Source organism: Plecotus auritus, assembly GCF_963455305.1.
Source record: "Plecotus auritus genome assembly, chromosome: 7".
In the NCBI taxonomy this organism is placed as follows: domain Eukaryota; kingdom Metazoa; phylum Chordata; class Mammalia; order Chiroptera; family Vespertilionidae; genus Plecotus; species Plecotus auritus.
The window spans coordinates 350,124-366,748 of NC_137774.1; the positions used below are offsets into that span (position 1 = coordinate 350,124).

Consider the following 16,625-nt stretch of genomic DNA (forward strand, 5'->3'; position numbering starts at 1 on the left):
GCGGAAGTCGGCGCCGACAGCGTTTCTCCACTCCTTGCGCCAGAGTCCGGCCGTTGGGAGGATGCGCCACCCTCTCGCGCCTACAATATGCACAGCATCCACCTCCAGATTCCCGAGGACCCGCCCCGGAAGTCGGCCCCGCCCCCGCCCCCAGACCCGGAAGTGAGTGCCCGCCCCTTGGCCCCAGGCTTCGTCCCGCGCCCGCCGGTCCGCGTTCTCGGTAGGTGCCCGGCGGGAGCCGCCGTCGTGGTGGCGCGGGCGGGCGGGGGGCGTGCGGGCTCCGTCCTCGGGAGTCCGGGCGCGGGAGGCGACGCGGGGTCTGCAGGGGGCGCCCTCGCTGCGCGGGCAGGTCCAGGAGGGAGCGCGGCGATGCGCCCGGATGCGGCGTCCGCGTGCGCTGCACCCGCCGCTGTCCGGGGTTTGAGTTGACGTTGCAGAGACCCTCTGGGAGGCGCCCCAGAACCGGTCCCCGCGCCCGCGTCCTGCGGGCATCGGTGTGCCGGGGTGCTCCTCCGCGCGTGCAGGTCAGCCCCTGGGGCCGCACCGCGCAGCCGAGGCGACCGCAGGGCTGGCTTCCCGGGGCCGCTCAGGGCAGACTCTGCCGTGATGAGACCTGCAAGTTCCGGTTTTTGGCCGGACCAGCACGGGGAAACGAGGGCGGTCCGCTAGGTTGTGGTGGGCCCCGGAGCTTGAAGGCCACTGGTGTCTGAGACAGCTTTGCAGGTGAGACGGGGCAGCGGAGGGTCAGCACCCGTGGACAGTATGTGAGTCCGAGAGGGCGCGCGGCCCCAGTGCAGTCCTTGTAACCGAGCAGAGCAGGGCCTTGCTCACAGAGGAAGCGGCCCCCCCGGGGATCAGGTGATCTGGGGGGCCAGCTTAGGTCCCCAGCCTGCACCGCCTTGCGGGGGGGCCAGCGCGGCTCCCTGCCCTGGAGAGGCCGCCCTTGTCTGCGCAGTGGCCCCAGCTGTCCGTGTCTGCCCTTCCCAGCCGGGCCTCCCGCTGAGAGTGGTGTCCGCGCGGCCCAGGGATGTACATGCTGGTGGAGACGCTCTCCAGTTCCCGCCTCCATCTGAAGAGGGCGCCGGGCATCCGGTCCTGGTCCCTGCTGGTCGGTAAGGGTTTCCATGTTTCACCCCAAATAAAAAACTTAACTTTAAAAATAGGTGAAAATGAAACTCACGTTTTCCTTCCGACCCCCAAACACAGCAGCTGTCCTCTTTGTGTTCTCCGGGTTTTAGCCTTTGTCTGCGCTGTGATGTGTGATGTGTGTCTGTCTTGCCGTGTTCACCACTTGACACCCTTTAGTTAACACTGCATGCTCTTCTGAGGGCCCATGTTACCCCACACACACACTTTTAAAAATATGTTTTTAGGGATTTTATAGAGAGAAGAAGGGAGAGGGAGAGAGAGAAACATCGACTGGCTGCCTCCAGCATGCCCCCTGCTGGGGATCGAGCCTGCAACCTCAGGCATGTGCCCCCACAGGGAATTGAACCTGTGACCTTCTGGTGCATGGAACGACACGCAACCAATTGAGCCACATGACCGGGCCATGTTCGCCCTTCCACCTGCTCTCATGTACCTGCTCCAGGTGTCTGATTTACGCCGCAGGCCCGTGTGATGCGTGAGAGTGCATTCTGTTTTTCCCCCAAGTGGGAGAGGCTGCCCTGGCCTCGCATCCCGTCACTGCCAAACAGAGGGCCCTGCACCCGCTGGGCAGCTGCCCTGGGTGGCCTGGATGGTGGGTGTAAGCAGAGCCGCCTACCTTCAGCAGCCTGTGTCCAGTCCTTTCCCATGACCCTGCATGTGGCTCCTCCGTTTCTCCTCAGCTGTTGGGTTGTGACGTAGTCCTGTCTTCATTCCCCACTTGATACTGTTGGGGTAACACCCACGTTGGGCTCCTCCGTCCGACTCCCAGTCGGCTCTGGGTCCTCACGGAGACGGATGTGTCACCTGCGTACCATGAATGGCACGTACCGTGTTTGCGAAGGAACTTCCCCCACTTCTGAGCCTGGTGGTCTCCCTGCTCCCCGCCCCGCAGCCTCGCTGGCCCTGGGGAGGAGGCGGGCTCTGGGCTGGCGGTGGTCCCCCAGCGAGGTCCCTGCTTTCTCTCTGCAGGAATCTTGTCCATTGGCCTGGCTGCTGCCTACTACAGTGCAGGTGAGAAGCAGCGTCTGCTCCCCGCACCTTCCTCGCTCTTTGGCAAACAGAGAAGAGAAGGAAAGCCCATCGTTCATGACCCACCAAGGCCTGGCCTCCGGGAACCCCGCCCGCCCCTCCGCCTCCGAGGGGCTCACGGGCGCAGCGCACCTCTGTGTGCTGGTGGCTTCTCCCTCACGCCCAGCACTTGTCACTCGTATCTTGGCATTTTCCTGGGTCAAAAAATACTCCTCGAGAGGGTGCTCTCTCGTACCTGCGTAGGCGCGTTGTGGGGTGAGCCATGCTCTCAGCCTCCCCACCTGCCCCCTCCACAAGCCGTGCTGTGATTGGCAGAGACCAGCTGCCTGTCTCGAGTAGATGCCAGAGGGAGCGAGGGCAGAGCTGGAGCAGTGTGTCCCACATGGCCCTGAGTGACAGGCAGGGCCCCCAGATGCCGCTCCTGCCCAGCGTCTGGGAGAGCGGCCGTCCCGGGGAGAGGGACCCCTGCGGGCCCGCCGCCTGCGCCCTCTGCTGCTGCTCTCACGTGGCTGCGTCCTGTTTGTCCCCAGATAGTCTGGGCTGGAAGATCTTCTACGTCACAGGCTGCCTGTTCGTGGCTGTGCAGAACCTAGAGGACTGGGAGGTGAGGCCCGCTGCAGCTCGGCTCCCTGCTGAGACCAGCGCAGGGCTCCTGGGTGCCTGGGCTCGGCTCTGGTGCCTGTCCGTCATTGCTCCTGGGCCAAGGAGTCCTCTGAAGCCGTTTTTCTCCTAGAAGCTCCTCGTGGCTGTTTTTACCCAAATTCTTTCCTCCCGAGGTCGCCGTAGCACGGAATGACACAGGGCCGTCTGCTTCCTCATTGGCCACCCCCTCTCCCTTGTCCCTCTTCGTGACCCTTTGAGCTGTCTGGCCCTGTGCTGCTCTCTGACCCCGTTCCCTCGTTGGGTGACCTTGGCCACTGTCCTTGTCCTTGAACACCTGCCCCGAGGCCCCAGGCCCCTGCGCTCACACCTCTCAGGAGTCTTGGTCAGGCTGCAGGTGTTGGGCTTTGGCAGAGCAGCTTGGGTGCTGGCGTTGGGTTCTGACTGGGATGGAAAGGGCGAGGGTGGGACAGTCGGTGAGCCAGGCCCTCCCGGGTTCATGTGGGCCACTCCTGCCTAGCGGCCAGCAGCCAGTGACCCCGTGGCCGTTTCCAGGAAGCCATCTTCGACAAGAGCACCGGCAAGGTCGTGCTGAAGACGTTCAGCTTGTACAAGAAGCTGCTGACCCTCCTCCGAGCAGGCCACGACCAGGGTGAGGCGTCGGGACTGAACGGGACACGGGCTACCCCGGGCTGGGCGGGGGCAGCCAGGGCTGAGTGACGGCTGGGACTGGGCCTGAGGCCTGGGTCCAAGCTGGCTGCTCGGTCATCAGGGTTGTATCCCGCCTCTGGGGGGCGGGGGGCCCTCGACATGGCCTGCCCCGAGGCTATTGCCAGGCAGCCCCAGCTCGTGGCCTGGCCACTCAGGACAGGGAGGCCCTCTCGGCCATTGAGGAGATGGAGCAGGAAGACGGGGGACAGGCAGGCCTTTCGAGGCCACGATGGGCCAGATGTTCCTTCTCACCAGCCTGGCCGTGACCCGGCAGCTGCAGGACCCTGCACTGTGGCCACTGACCTGTGACACCCAAGGTCAGGGTCTCGCCTGTCTTTTGGGGTTCAGCCTCGGGCACAGTGACCAATGCTTTCTGCTTCATGGCAAGCGTGGCGTGGTCCTCTGCAGAGTGGCCCGGAAGTGACGGCGCCCGCACCCAGGTGGTGGGACGCTGCCCCTGACCCGCCTGCCCTGCCCCCCAGTGGTGGTCCTGCTGAATGACATCCGGGACGTGAACGTGGAGGAGGAGAAGGTGCGGTACTTCGGGAAGGGCTACGTGGTGGTGCTGCGCTTCTCCACCGGCTTCTCACACCCCCTCACCCAGAGCGCCATCATGGGCCACCACAGGTGAGTGAGGATGCAGGTGGGACTGGCCAGGGCTGCTGCCGGGGCCCCTCACCCATCTCAACAGACGGCCCAGCGTGGCGGGGCACGGGCAGAGGACTGTGGGGAGGCTGGGGGCAGGCGTGCCACCACCGCAAGGCAATGCCGGGGTCCCCACGAGGGCGGGGCGGGGCTGGGGCCAGGTGAGGATGGGGACCAGGAGGGAAGGTGCCGGGTCCTAGTGCAGAGCCCTCGGGGGTGCGCGGTGCGCGGTTTGGGTGAGCGGCTGTGGTCTCTCTCGGCGCACCGTGGTAACCGCCCTTCCTCCGGTGCCGCCCGGCGCAGCGACGTGGAAGCCATTGCCAGGCTCATCACCAGCTTCCTGGAGCTGCACCGCCCAGAGAGCCCTGAGGAGCTGTCTCAGAGCAGCGACAGCGAGGCCGACGGCCCCGCCGAGCAGGGCTGACCCGGGGAGCCCCCGGCCGTGGATCTTATGGTGCCTCAGCAGGCCAGCCTCCCTCCTCGCCACCCAGCTGTGTCCCTGGCAGCCCCCGGGCGGGGGCCCTGGGCCACTCCTGCTGCTTGCTGCCGCCCTCTGCGCAGAACCACGGCTGGGCGCCAAGGCGTCCAGGGAGGGTGTGGCCTCGGATCTGCCTCCTGGAGCCCGGTGGCCCCAGCCTGGGTGGGGTGGGCGTGAGTGTGGTGGGTGGCGTGGCCTGGGCTGGGCTGACCCACCCCACAGCCCACCAGCTGGGTGTGCTCCAGCCTCTGAAAGGGGAGGGGGGCCAGGCTCCCCAGGGCACAGCCTGAGGCTGGTGTTCCTGCACCCGACTGAGGTTGGCCACACGGTCCCTGGGGAATTCAGCTCCAAGGTCATGGCGAGGCTTCACCAACCAGGATGGTGCTGGGCTGTCTTGGGGCGGATCCTGTCCCGTCCCGTCCCATCCCCTCAGCCCGGGCAACGCCCACTTGGCGAGAAGAGGCTCTCCCAGCCTCGTGCACAGTTTCAAGCTGGGACCTTGCTCTGAGAAGTCAGAGAAGACCTATCAACTGGGCCCATTTGTGGGGCAGGAAGTGGGCCACACCCACGGAACTGGGCAGGTGCAGCGGGCAGAGCCCGGGTCGCCCATGGGGCTGCCGCTGCCTGGTGACATGGACCACAGTCTCTGCGGATCTCCCTTCTCGGCAGGGGCTACGACCAGCCCTTGGCTCGGGAACGTGTCGCTTGGACCTGCTAGTGGGGTTCCAAGTGGACCGCTGGACTGAGCTGTGCAGGTCTGCTCCTCCTGAGGGCTGAGAGGCTCCGGGAGCGGGGGGCAAGCAGGCCTCGAGGTCCCGTGCCCCCCCACCCCTGTGGGATTGTTGTGGACCCTGGCTGGGCCCTGTGAGCACCTGAGTGCAGCCAGGCGGTGAGGTCGGTCACATTCCTGCCAGCATGACCTCTAGCTTTTTCTCTCCTTTTTATTTCACGAGAATTAAAGTTCTACGTGCAGATCAGTGAGCAAGTCCCTGTGGGTGTTTCCTTCCCTGTTTCAGCCGCCTTCTCCCCATGGTCACCGCCGGCGCGGAGTGGGCCTGCTGCCTGGCGTCCCCGGCGCAGCAGGAGGCGAGTGTTGGGCCAGACAGAGCTGGACGGGGTGTGGGATGCCCATTCCCTCAGGGGCCCTGGCCTGCATCGGGGCCGGGGCCGGGGCCGGGGCCAGGGCTGGCTGGTGGGGGTGGGGGGCTGGCAGCCTCGAGGTCCTGCAGCAGCGCCTGCAGCTGCCCCAAGCTGGGGTGCACGTTCTCCTGCAGCCACTCCTCCACAGCGCCCTCGGGGAAGACACGGTGCAGGGCGGCTGCCAGCTCCTGTGTGAGGGCGCTCCACCTGCCCAGGAGACTGAGACCCGACAGCTGTGAGGGTCCCGTGCATCGGAGCAGCTGTGCCTCAGGCTACCCATCCGTGCACTGGGCTGCCGCATTGTTGGGAGTCAATGACTGAGGACACATTTCAACATCTGAACCTGGGATTTCCTCAAGGCCTACACCCATCAGCAGTGCACACACTGACACTCAGGGACAGTCTGCACAGAGCCCAGCTCCGGGAGGACCGGCTGGCAGGACCTGTCTCCTCGGTGCCAGGGAGGACGCGGGCTCATGCCAGCTGTGGGGCCAGGATGGGCCCCGGTGGTCTGGCTCCGCAGTGAGCCTGGACCCTGCCCGGTCATTCCGGTCACCCTCCCTCCTCAGGCTGGGAACACCCTGGCTTCACTAACGTTCAGGGCCACCTGGGAATCCAGGCTCATGAGCCCATGGCCACAGAGCGCTGCCACCCTGCGGCAGAGGGCGCCAGCTCCGGGGTGGGCACGGGGGCGGGGCTACCTGAGCGCCTGGGGCTGGATGTGCTGGATCATGACGGGGTGGATGAGCTTCCGCCTGCGGTGGTAATGGCTGAACCAGCCTGTCACGTACCTGGGGGAGAGCCACACACAGGTGGGCCCCAGGGACGGGGCAAGGAAGCCTCAGGGGGTTTTTCAGTACCACCTTTAGGTCATTTCAGAGTCTCCCAGACATTTTAACAAGGTGTTTTCCCCAGAAAGTTTTGGTGCAGGATGGGCAGGCCCTCGCCCTGGGTGTGTGGGGGGGGCACGCCCTGAGCCCCCGCTCACCTATGCCCCCATTCCCCTGTGCCCACACTCGCCCGCGCCCCTGCTCACCTGTCCCTCTGCAGCATCTCGTCCACAGAGCTGCGCAGGTGCAGGCTGACTTGCATGACGAGGGCCAGGATGTCACTGCCAGGGAAGGAGCCGGTCCCTTCGCTGCACAGAGAACCCGGGCGCTGAGATGGGGCCGGGCATGCGGGGAGGGGCAGCGTTGAGGCTGGGGGATCACCTCGTGACACCGGCGATTTCCAGGCTCGAGATCCCCAGCAGGCTCTGCACCCGTGCCCTCACGTCCTCAGCGAAGCCTCCTGAAACCAAGCAGAGGTGGCAGGTGCGTCACCGCCCTGGGCACGTGACGGCGCTCCCGCGGGGAGCTGGAGACGGTGCCGGACTGTGGCGCCCGTCTCCCCAGCCCACCAGCTCCCGGATGTCCCTGCAGCCAAGGCAGAAGCACCTTCCTAACCGAGGCGTCACGGATTTCTTTTCAGGGTTCACTGTGTCCGGGGCGGGCACGTTCCCCTAACTTCCTAGCCTGTCTTGGGTTTAGGCTTGGAAACCGGGGCTGCAGTGGCGGGTGGTGGCGGAGTGGGGAACCGCTGAGGACGGCCACAGCCCAGCCCCCGGCCTCCGGGGAGAGCCAGGCACCTTACCGTGTAGGAGCGACTGCAGACAAACGGCCAGGGACGGGATGCCCACGGGCAGCAGCTCACACAGCACGGAGAAGTGGTCGTACCTGAGCCCGCAGGAGAGGGCGCTCAGCTCCCGCCCCCGCCCCCGCCCCCGCCCCCGGCAGCAGACGCCGGCACCGTTCCCTGCACCAGGACGGGCACCGGGAAGCGTCTGCAGAGCTGGCTGCTGCCTCCAGAAACACCTTGGCTCCCGGGCGTGCAGGCCCACCCGCCGCCCAGCCTGGCTCAGTGCTCTGTGGTCGCCACCCTGAAACCCTCCGAGTTGGGCTTTGTGAGTGAGGGTGGAGGGCATAGCTCCCCTCAAGGGCCCTGCCTCCCTCCAGCTGCCCCCAGTCCGCTCTCTCTGCCCTCGGTGCCAGGGCCACTGGCCTCTCCCCTGTCCCCAATCCTAGGTGGGACCTGTGGCCAGGACCAGGGTCCACTTGTAGCTCAGATTTGCAATTGGTATGAAGTCGTGAAGAACCAGTGTCTGTCCTGGTCCCCCTGTGCGTGAGCCGCTGCGTGTTGGGCCTCACGGAGGATGCGGACTGGGGCCAGGCACGCGGTCACAGGGTGGGGCCAGGAGGGCAGCATGCCCTGGGCAGAGTGTGGGGGCGGCTACAGGGTGTGAGGGGCTCTGGCTGCTCCCCCGCCATCCCCAGAGCATCTGCCCTTCCCTCCGGGTCAGAGGCCCAGCCTGGATGGCGAGGAGGGAGGTGTGTCCTGGCCACGGGCGCTGCCTCACCCTCCAGGACGGGCCCCGGGCACCCTCACCTCTGCCAGCCAGTCAGGATGATGCCCTGCAGGGTGTCTTTCCGCCCTTGGGCCGCCACCTGCAGCCACCGCAGGTTGTTCCGGAGGTGGTGCTCGACGGGGGGCAGGGCCTGGCTCGGCCCCGTGGCCCCCTTGAAGGCACTGGCGGCCCACAGCCGGGGGAAGCCGCACTTCCGGTACTTTTCCATGAGGAGGGCTGGTGAGACAGCGAGAGGTGTGACTGGGCCAGGGCCGAGGAGGCTGCGGCCACCAAGCCTGGAACACGTGGCCCGACACCAGGCCGTGCGGGTGGAAACCACAGGAGCCCACGCACGGCCCGGACGGCGCCCGCTCAGGGAGCCCACCGCCCCCCCCACAGGGGACCCCGGTTCTCGTCCATTGGGACAGGCCGTCCCGTGAGGACCGGCCACAGGACCCGGCTCCCCGAGCAGAGTCTGCAGGAAGCAGAGGCAGGTCAGGCTCTGATGAGGCAGGAAACAGGCCCCGTGTACCCCCTGGGCATCAGGTGACAGGGTCCCCCCAGTGGCTCGGTACTGACCCTTGCCCTGCACGTCCAGGTCGGCCCCGTAGTCCCAGAGCACTGGCTCCACCAGCTGCGGCACCCCGGACGCTGCGGGCGAGAGGCCGTGAGTGCCCGGCCGGGGAACGCCCCGGCCCCCGCTGCTTGCATGAAAACGGGACACACGCCACCTTTTCTAGGACGCGCCACACTGCGCTGCTCTTGGTGGAAACGCCACAGCCAGGAGCCAGCCAGCCCTGGACGGCCTGCGGCCCAGCACTTCCCGGGGGCACGGCCGTCTGCAAGCGGCCCGGGCACCAGGCCCAGGCGCAAAAGGAACGTGCGCCAATTGGACGACATTGTAACAAACCCGAGACCAAACCCAGGTGGCCACATGGGTGCTGGCTGGCCTTGCAGAAGGTGGGCCCCCACGTGGGCACTGGGGCACCGTCCCGGCTCTGGCCCAAGCTGTGAGTGACCACGCCAACCTCCCATCTCCTCCCAAAGCCTCAGGCCCAGGCGCCGGGGCTGGAGGGGCTGCTGCTCCCCCCGCGGAACCTCACCAGCGTCCGTGCAGGGCAGGCCGAGTGAGCAGAGGGCCAGGGGGCGGGAAGCAGGGCCACCCCTGATGGCCGGGCCCCAGGCCTCATGGCCGCCCAGGTCGGACCCAGCGCTCCCATCCCGCCAGGCTCCCAGGGGCCTTCCAGGGGGAGGGCGTTTCCGCGTGAGGACACTTAGACCAGGGCTCTGACCGGACTGTGGGCGGCAAGGCTCCGCTGCGCTTACACTGTCCCCTGAGCAGACGGGGCTCAGCGGCAGCCGGCGCCTCCTCCCGTGGACGCGCACTGACCTGACAGCTGGTCCTCGGGGATGTCCCGCAGCATGTCGTCCCACACCAGCGGTGTCGTGGCCGGGTGCCGGGCCCGCACGTGGCTGGCCACGGCCTTCACGTGGGACAGACACAGCGTGGCCGTGGTGTTCTGCTCCTGCTGCAGCCACTGCCTCGAGGCCTCGCCCTCCCCGAGGTAATAGACCTGGAGGAGGGAAGGCAGGCCCGTCTGCCTCCGGACCCGCCCGCCCGGGAGCGACCAGGCTGCCGTCCGTCGGAGCACCCGGGCAGGGGCACGGGCCCGGGAGGAGGCGGCAGTGGAGGGCGACCTGCTGCTTCGCAGAGACCTGAACTGCCCCTCAAGGGTTCCTTCCACAGCAGCTCGAGGGGAAGAACCAGAAGCCCCCCACGGCCTGCCCTTCTCTATCGGGCGTGTGGGCACGTGGACTATTTTTCTATTTAAGAAAAGCAGCCCCGGGGGGCGGGGGGGTGACCTTGAGGTGACGACGCGGGAGCCTGTGGACCTGGGGGCGGACCGGACGCAGCACCCACCTCGTCACAGCCGATGTGGAGCCACCGGGCTCCTGGGTGCAGCTCCAGCACCTGGTCGACCATGGCTCCCACCAGCGCCAGCGACTCCGCCTCGTGCGGGTTCAGGGTGTTGGGGAAAAGCGCCACTTCTCGGAGGTGGGCGAGAGCCTCATGCTTCAGCACAAACTGCAGGAGGGGCCCGGGGCGGGTGGGGGGAAGTGGGTCACACTGGGAGAGAAGCTCATGCCTGGACCGGACAGGCCACGTCTGGGTTTAAACTTCTGACAGTGGCTGGAGGTCTGACCCTCAGCCGGGCACGCCTGTCCGCAGGGGCTTCCGAGAGCCTGTCCCTGCAGCGCCGGCTGCTTCCTGCCACCGCGCCCCCGAACCCCGCACCTGGGCGCCAGGCGTCGCCCGTCCCTCCCACTTACCTCCATGTGTCCGAACGTCTGCACCAAGGGGACCACCTCGAGCTCGTGCGCGGCGGCCAGACGCAGGACCTCCGTGACCTCAGCGGGGCTGCGAGACAGGCCCCCAGCTCGCTCACACTCCCGGGCCCTCCTCGCCAGCGCCCGGGGACTCTCCTGGGGAAACTACGCCGGCTAACACCGAAAAGCTCCACAGAGAGCCTGAGGTTTCAGAGACGCTCCTGCTCTGGAATTTGGGCTGTCACGGCCTCAAGGAACATTTGCTTTTTACCAGCTACTCTCACCCAAACCCCGGGACGCTGGAGTCTCTGTACCAGAAACTGCCACACGAGGAATCATATGACAGAGCGGGTCGGCAGGCGGACCCGAGGGCAAACTCCCCGTGGGTTTTAGTGCAGCTGTGACCTAAAAATGGTTTCTACGTTTTTAAATGATTCGGAAAAATATTTCTGTGCCCACAAATGGTGTTGTTGGGACACAGCCACGCCCAGTCATTCGCATGTCACCTGTGGTAACAGACCGGCTAGGCCCAGCCTGCAATGCTCCCTGCCTAGTCTTTTTAAAAATATATTTTTTTATTGATTTCAGAGAGGAAGAAGAGGGAGAGAGAGAGAGAGGAACATCAATGATGAGAATCACTGACAGCTGGGGCTGTGCCCTGACCGGGAATTGAACCGTGACCTCCCGGTTCATAGGTTGACGCTCTGTTTGTTACCGATTCGCAGGGACACCGTGATCTCAAAGCCAGCCGGGGGCACCCGGAGCACCATGTCCGATGTCATGAACTCTGAGCCTCTCCCCTTTAACCTCCACCTTCCCATGGAGACCCCACTGTGGCCTCGGGAGCAGCCTCCTGCCTGGCACCTGTCAAAGCTCCTCCCCGCCCTTCACACCTGCGGCGCCGGGATCACGGCCCCGTGGGGATCACGGCTTCGCTTACTTTCTCTACTATTCCGTGAACACGTTTTATTTTTATCGTCGAAGACGTGCATTTAAAAAGACAGACGGGATTATCCCACTGTCGGGAAATTCTCACCTGCCCTGCCCGCACCCCCAGGTTGCCGCCCCCCCCCACCTCTCCACCCTCGTTTTCTCTGCAGGTGGCGACCCGCGCAGGCAGGTACCTGTAGGCGTGCGGGGCCCTCAGCAGCCTCAGGGGGCCCTCGTAGGGAAACGTGTCTTCATACTCGATGAGGAGGCCGTTTGCGCCCAGGGCACGGAACAGCGGGAAAATCTGGGGGAGAGGGGCGTGAGGAAGTGACACGCAGCAGCACGGGGGCGTCTTTAGCGATGGACACGGGTCTCTGTCGGTACTTCCTTCTCCCTGGACACGTCTCACCTGGACGGTGCCCTCTCTAACGCAGCGACATGTTCCAGGGCTAAGCTGGGGGGAGGCTGGGCCAGCAGGGACAGGCTGCCACAGGCTCAGGAGCCGGGGGACCGGCAGGGCTGGGGTTGGTGGTGGGCGGCTGGAAGGAAACTTAGAGGAAGTGGGGCCCGGCCAGCGTGGCTCAGTGGCTGAGCGCTGACCTATGAACCAGGACCGTGGTCGGCAAACTGCGGCTCGCGAGCCCCAGGCGGCTCTTTGGCCCCTTGAGTGTGGCTCTTCCACAAAATGCCACGGCCTGGGCGAGTCTATGTTGAAGAAGTGGCGTTAGAAGAAGTTTAAGTTAAAAAAATTTGGCTCTCCAGAGAAATTCCAGTCGTTGTACTGGTGATATTTGGCTCTGTTGGCTAATGAGTTTGCCGACCACTGAACCAGGAGCTCACAGTTCAATTCCCGGTCAGGGCATGTGCTCGGGTTGTGGGCTCCATCCTCAGTGAGGGGCATGCAGGAGGCAGCCGATCCATGATTCTCTCTGGTCGTGGATGTTCCTATCTCTCCCTCTCCTTCTCCCTTCCTCTCTGAAATCAATAAAAATATAGTTTTAAAAAAAGGGGAGCACAGGCGTGGCTGGTGCTGACTACCTCACAGGGGTCCTCCCCGCCCCGTTCCACCATCTTTATTTCAAAGGAGATGAGCTCCTGCCCTCAAGCATTTCTAGGACGAGGCCGTGTCTACGAGCTGGGACCTCCTTCCCGTCTGGCGCGACGCACGTGACAAGCGGCGCCCTGCGGGCACCAGGGAGGCCCCCTGCAGACACGGAAACAGCAGCCTGTGCCCAGGGCTCGTCTGACTTGTCCACTCCTGTGGACATGGCTGTCCAAGCGCCCTTTCCCTCGAGTCTGAGACGCTCTGAAACAGGCTGCAGCGAAGGAGGGCGTCAGCTGGGAGGAAAAATCAGCTGCGACGGTCATACAACGGGTAATTGGTAATTAACTGCCAATACAAAACCACACACACCTCCTGTCGACAACGTCTTCAAAGACCCTATTTCCAAACCGGGTCCCGGTCACGGGTGCGAGGGGCCAGGATTTGAACGTATCATTTTGGGGGACACATTCAGCCCACGGCGAGGAGGGTGGGGGTTTCTTCATCCCGTTCTTCCTTTTACTCTCCTGGCTGCTCTGTGACCCGGCCCGACCCCGCAGCTGAGTTCTAAGCACGCGTTGCTACAGGACACTGTCCGCACCTTTCGAGACCAACCCGAAGGGCTCCCCGCGAGGGAAAGGGGGCTCCCACCTCCGAGAGGTACGAGACCTTGGGCGGGGCTCCTTTAAGGTCCAGGTGAACAAATCGCTTCTTGAACGGCGAGGAGTCCGACATCTCGCTGTTGGTGGGGAAGTCACACGACAGAGATCTCTTGTTCGGGCCCGTCTTCCTGGGAGAGAAAGTCAGAGTTAGGAGCGGAGTCCTCTGCCTTCTGTCCAGGTCTAGCTGTTCACAAGGAGAAAACTCCTTCCACCAACACGGCTCACACGTCCAGGCGTGCATCTCCTGTGCGAGCAGAGGGGCCTCTGCGTTTCGGGGTGCTCTGCCCCTGAAGTAGAACGGCACTGGTTCCCTTCAAGAGGCTCTGGTCTGTGGTAACACGTGTGCCGGCAAGGAATTCTCCGGTCCTAAAGGCCCTTCATCCGTGAAAACAGGCAAGGGTCTCCAAACACTGTTTCAGGCCCCACGACATGTCTTTGTAGAAAGTTTATCCTCCGTGTTGTTTTTCTTTGGATAACATCAAAAATATGTACATTTTGCCCTGACTAGTTTGGCTCAGTGGACAGAGCATCAGCCTGTGGACTAAAGGGTCCCAGGTCCGATTCTGGTCAAGGGCATGTAACTTGGTTGCAGGCATATCCCCACTGGGGGCTGTGCAGGAGGCAGCTGATTGTTTCTCTCTCATCGATGTTTCTAGCTCTATCCCTCTCCCTTCCTCTCTGTAAAATATCAATAAAATATATTTGAAAAAAATATATGTACATTTCTAGAGCTGGTGTCAGCCACTGGTATGAAGAATCTGCAAACATTTCCGCTAGGTCAGAGAAAGCTGTCCGGGATTTAAAACAGGCCATTGATTGGCATGTTGAATAACTACATTGTGCACCTGAAACTCATATAATACTGCACGTCGGCTATACCTGAATTCTGTTAAAAGGCAAACATTTTAATTATTTGGAAAATGAGCCACCAGTGTTATCAGGGCTGGCTGGTTTATGTTGATGTGAAGCGAGCGTTTGGATGGCGATGAAGCAGCTGGAAATAGTGACATCTTATTTTTTTTCCTACTATAAGAGCACAAAGGACTAATGGGGAAAGAAACTCTTGCTATATTGGTCATACATACAGTTCAGTAACTCCCGCTACTCATGCCGCACAGGCTCATGAACCTGACCTAGAGGAGTCTATAGTGCAGAGGGGAGATAATATAGATGCAGACAGAAACCAACCCACTTGATGTCTTTTAAAGGAATTACAGCCCTAGCTGGTTTGCTCAGAGGTTAGTGTCTCGGGGGTTGATTCCAGTTAAGGGCACGCATCTTGGTTGCAGGCTCAACCCCGGCCCCCGGTCAGGCGCCTGCGGGAAGCAACTAATTGATGTCTCTCTCACATCGATGTTTCTCTGGGTCTCTCCCCCTCCCTTCCACTCTCTCTAAAAATCAATGGGAAAATATCCTCAGGTGAGGATTAACAACAACAAAAAAGGAATTATATTCAAGACAATCTCAGTGACGAAATTCCTAAGGCAATAGATGAAGTTTATGAAAAAAACATTCTGAAAAACAGCAATACTTTGTAAAGCTGAATTGTTTTAAAATCTTACAAACCAGCCAAAACCGGTTTGGCTCAGTGGATACGGACTCAAGGGTCCCAGGTTCCACTCCGGTTAAGGGCATGTACCTTGGTTGTGGGCACATCCCCAGTAGGGGGTGTGCAGGAGGCAGCTGATCGATGATTTCTGACCCTCTATCTCTCTCCCTTCCTCTCTGTAAAAAAAATCAATAAAATATATTAAAAAATAAAATCTTACAAACCAAACCGATTTTTCAGGTCATATATTTAAAAGAGGCATTGGTGCCGAAACCTGTTTGGCTCAGTGGATAGAGCGTCGGCCTGCGGACTGAAGGGTCCCGGGTTCGATTCCAGTCAAGGGCATGTGCCTTGGTTGCGGGCACATCTTCAGTGGGATGTGTGCAGGAGGCAGCTGATCGATGTTTCTCTCTCATCGATGTTTCTAACTCTCTATCCCTCTCCCTTCCTCGCTGTAAAAAATCAATAAAATATATTTTTAAAAAAATAAAAGAGGCATTGGGAGCTGAGAAATCTGCATTGGTCATGTGTGCGTCTCATATTCAGACAGAAATCCTGTTACTCCTGTAACAATGGGGTAAAAAGAGCGGAGACTGTTGCACGTGAGAATTTTTATTATTATTATTATTATTATTGATTTTTAGAGAGAGAGGAAGGGAGAGGGAGAGAAACATTAATGCTTTCGCGATGGGCTGCCTCCTGCACGCCCCCTACTGCCTAGGGCATTGAGCCCGCAGCCCGGGCATGTGCCCTGACGGGAAGGAACCAACCTGAAACCTTTGGGCGCGGGCTCCCTGCTAAGATGCAAAGGAACAGAAGAGAGCAGTCAGTTCCATCTCACGGGCGCGCATTCCTTTGCTGTCCCTCCTGCGAGAAGCCTACAGACATGCGATCACTCCAGAGACGTGGCCCACTGTCCCTATTCGCTATCGGACTACAAGCAGGTCCGCAGTTTTGTCGCTGGTTCCGCGGCTCCCAGGTCGGTGCCCACGGGCCCTGCGTGGCCTTGGATGGCACTCTCGCTCCCAGTTTCAGGATTGCGGGGCGGAACTCTTTTCAGTTCAACAGATCCTGGAAGGTTTCCTTCCAACCCCCCACCCCCACCCCCGCACACCCCCCACACCCCACATCCGTAAATGACTCACCTTCTTCAGACTTAATTCTCATGAATGAACCTCATTGTCATCTTGGCTTATTCAGAATCGTAGGTGTCCTAACGGGGCAGGTTACGGCCTCACTCCTTACCCAGAGGGCCTTCGGGTCCCCCACTGAGCACGATGTGCCAGCGCTCAGGGGTGGCCCGGACCGCAGAGGGCGCGGACCCTGGAGGAGGGCGGGGACCCTGGAGGAGGGCGCGGGCCCTGGAGGAGGGCGCGGACCCTGGAGGAGGGCGCGGACCCTGGGGAGGAGGCACGGGAACGGGGGAGGGGGGACGCGCTGCACCCAGAGGCTCGGAGCTCCGCGGGTTCCAGGAGGGCGGGGAGGGAAGGGGAGCGGAGGATCCGGGCGGGGCGGGGTGCCTGCCGGGTGCGCGCCCGGGTCCGCAGCGCTCGGCTTGCGATTGCTCGGGTCTGGCCGCCAGCCCCGGAGTGGACGGCCGAGCGTGTCGTCCCGCGTCCCCGGCCGCGCCTGCCTCGCGCTACCTCTCGCGCCGCTCGTCCCGGCTCCGGCGGCTCCCGCGTTCGGCCCGGCTCCGTGGCGGGCTGGCCCGATGGCGCCTCAGCGGAGGGGCGCGCCCAAGGCGCCCGAAGGCAGCGGGACGGCCGAACGCAGGCGCCCGAGCAGGTACTGGCAGCCCGGGAGGGAGGGCGAGAGCTCGGCGGCAGCGGGCCGGGCCGTGGGCGTGGCCGGAGGGGGCTGCCCCGTGGGCGTGGTCTGACGGTGGTGGGCGTGGTCTGTCAGGGTGTGGGCGGGGTCTTCAGCGGGAGGCGGGACTGCCCCGTGAGTATCTGCCCGAAAGTGGGCGTGGTCTATCAAGA

At 62.8% G+C, this 16,625-nt stretch overlaps 3 protein-coding genes across 8 annotated transcripts in view; 2 read left to right on the forward strand and 1 right to left on the reverse strand.

Annotated features, from left to right (window-relative positions):
* Positions 1-5,593, forward strand: CYBC1 (cytochrome b-245 chaperone 1). 3 transcript variants are annotated; one of them, XM_080681251.1, is made up of 7 exons: positions 1-220; positions 988-1,112; positions 2,119-2,160; positions 2,709-2,782; positions 3,334-3,430; positions 3,972-4,116; positions 4,438-5,593. In XM_080681251.1, exons 2-7 carry the CDS (start codon positions 1,028-1,030, stop codon positions 4,556-4,558), a joined length of 564 nt encoding a protein of 187 aa, XP_080537377.1. In that variant the 5' UTR covers positions 1-220; positions 988-1,027; the 3' UTR covers positions 4,559-5,593. The 3 variants fall into 3 exon arrangements, with proteins under 3 accessions (XP_080537377.1, XP_080537376.1, XP_080537378.1); XM_080681250.1 differs by lacking the exon at positions 1-220 and adding an exon at positions 355-723; XM_080681252.1 differs by lacking the exons at positions 1-220; positions 988-1,112 and adding an exon at positions 1,595-1,624.
* On the reverse strand, positions 5,535-15,932 carry HEXD (hexosaminidase D). 3 transcript variants are annotated; one of them, XM_080681217.1, is made up of 13 exons: positions 15,792-15,932; positions 13,087-13,225; positions 11,588-11,697; positions 10,467-10,554; positions 10,057-10,221; positions 9,526-9,709; positions 8,715-8,786; positions 8,177-8,372; positions 7,385-7,467; positions 6,964-7,042; positions 6,789-6,863; positions 6,454-6,543; positions 5,535-5,971 (listed from the first exon to the last, which is right to left on the reverse strand). In XM_080681217.1, exons 2-13 carry the CDS (start codon positions 13,168-13,170, stop codon positions 5,749-5,751), a joined length of 1,449 nt encoding a protein of 482 aa, XP_080537343.1. In that variant the 5' UTR covers positions 13,171-13,225; positions 15,792-15,932; the 3' UTR covers positions 5,535-5,748. The 3 variants fall into 3 exon arrangements, with proteins under 3 accessions (XP_080537343.1, XP_080537342.1, XP_080537344.1); XM_080681216.1 differs by having other exon boundaries at positions 5,537-5,971; positions 6,789-6,890; XM_080681218.1 differs by lacking the exon at positions 13,087-13,225 and having other exon boundaries at positions 5,537-5,971; positions 6,789-6,890.
* OGFOD3 (2-oxoglutarate and iron dependent oxygenase domain containing 3) overlaps positions 15,798-16,625 on the forward strand; it is a 12,751-nt gene continuing 11,923 nt past the window's right edge. For both annotated transcript variants that reach the window (XM_080681213.1, XM_080681214.1), the window contains exon 1: positions 15,798-16,431. In XM_080681213.1, coding sequence (XP_080537339.1) covers positions 15,812-16,431 — 620 coding nt within the window. In that variant the 5' untranslated portion in view covers positions 15,798-15,811. The remainder of the gene's footprint in view (positions 16,432-16,625) is intronic.

What these genes read in the sequence shown, in the direction of transcription:
- CYBC1 (XM_080681251.1), top strand. Translation starts at nt 1,028, where the DNA reads ATGTACATGCTGGTGGAGACGCTCTCCAGTTCCCGCCTCCATCTGAAG. An exon ending in AGAACCTAGAGGACTGGGAG is followed by an intron (nt 2,783 to 3,333) that starts GTGAGGCCCGCT and finishes GGCCGTTTCCAG; the next exon opens with GAAGCCATCTTCGACAAGAG. An exon ending in CCGAGCAGGCCACGACCAGG is followed by an intron (nt 3,431 to 3,971) that starts GTGAGGCGTCGG and finishes CCTGCCCCCCAG; the next exon opens with TGGTGGTCCTGCTGAATGAC.
- HEXD (XM_080681216.1), bottom strand. Translation starts at nt 13,170, where the DNA reads ATGTCGGACTCCTCGCCGTTCAAGAAGCGATTTGTTCACCTGGACCTT. An exon ending in AGACGTTCGGACACATGGAG is followed by an intron (nt 10,222 to 10,466) that starts GTAAGTGGGAGG and finishes CCCCTCCTGCAG; the next exon opens with TTTGTGCTGAAGCATGAGGC. An exon ending in CCCCGAGGACCAGCTGTCAG is followed by an intron (nt 8,787 to 9,525) that starts GTCAGTGCGCGT and finishes TCTCGCCCGCAG; the next exon opens with CGTCCGGGGTGCCGCAGCTG.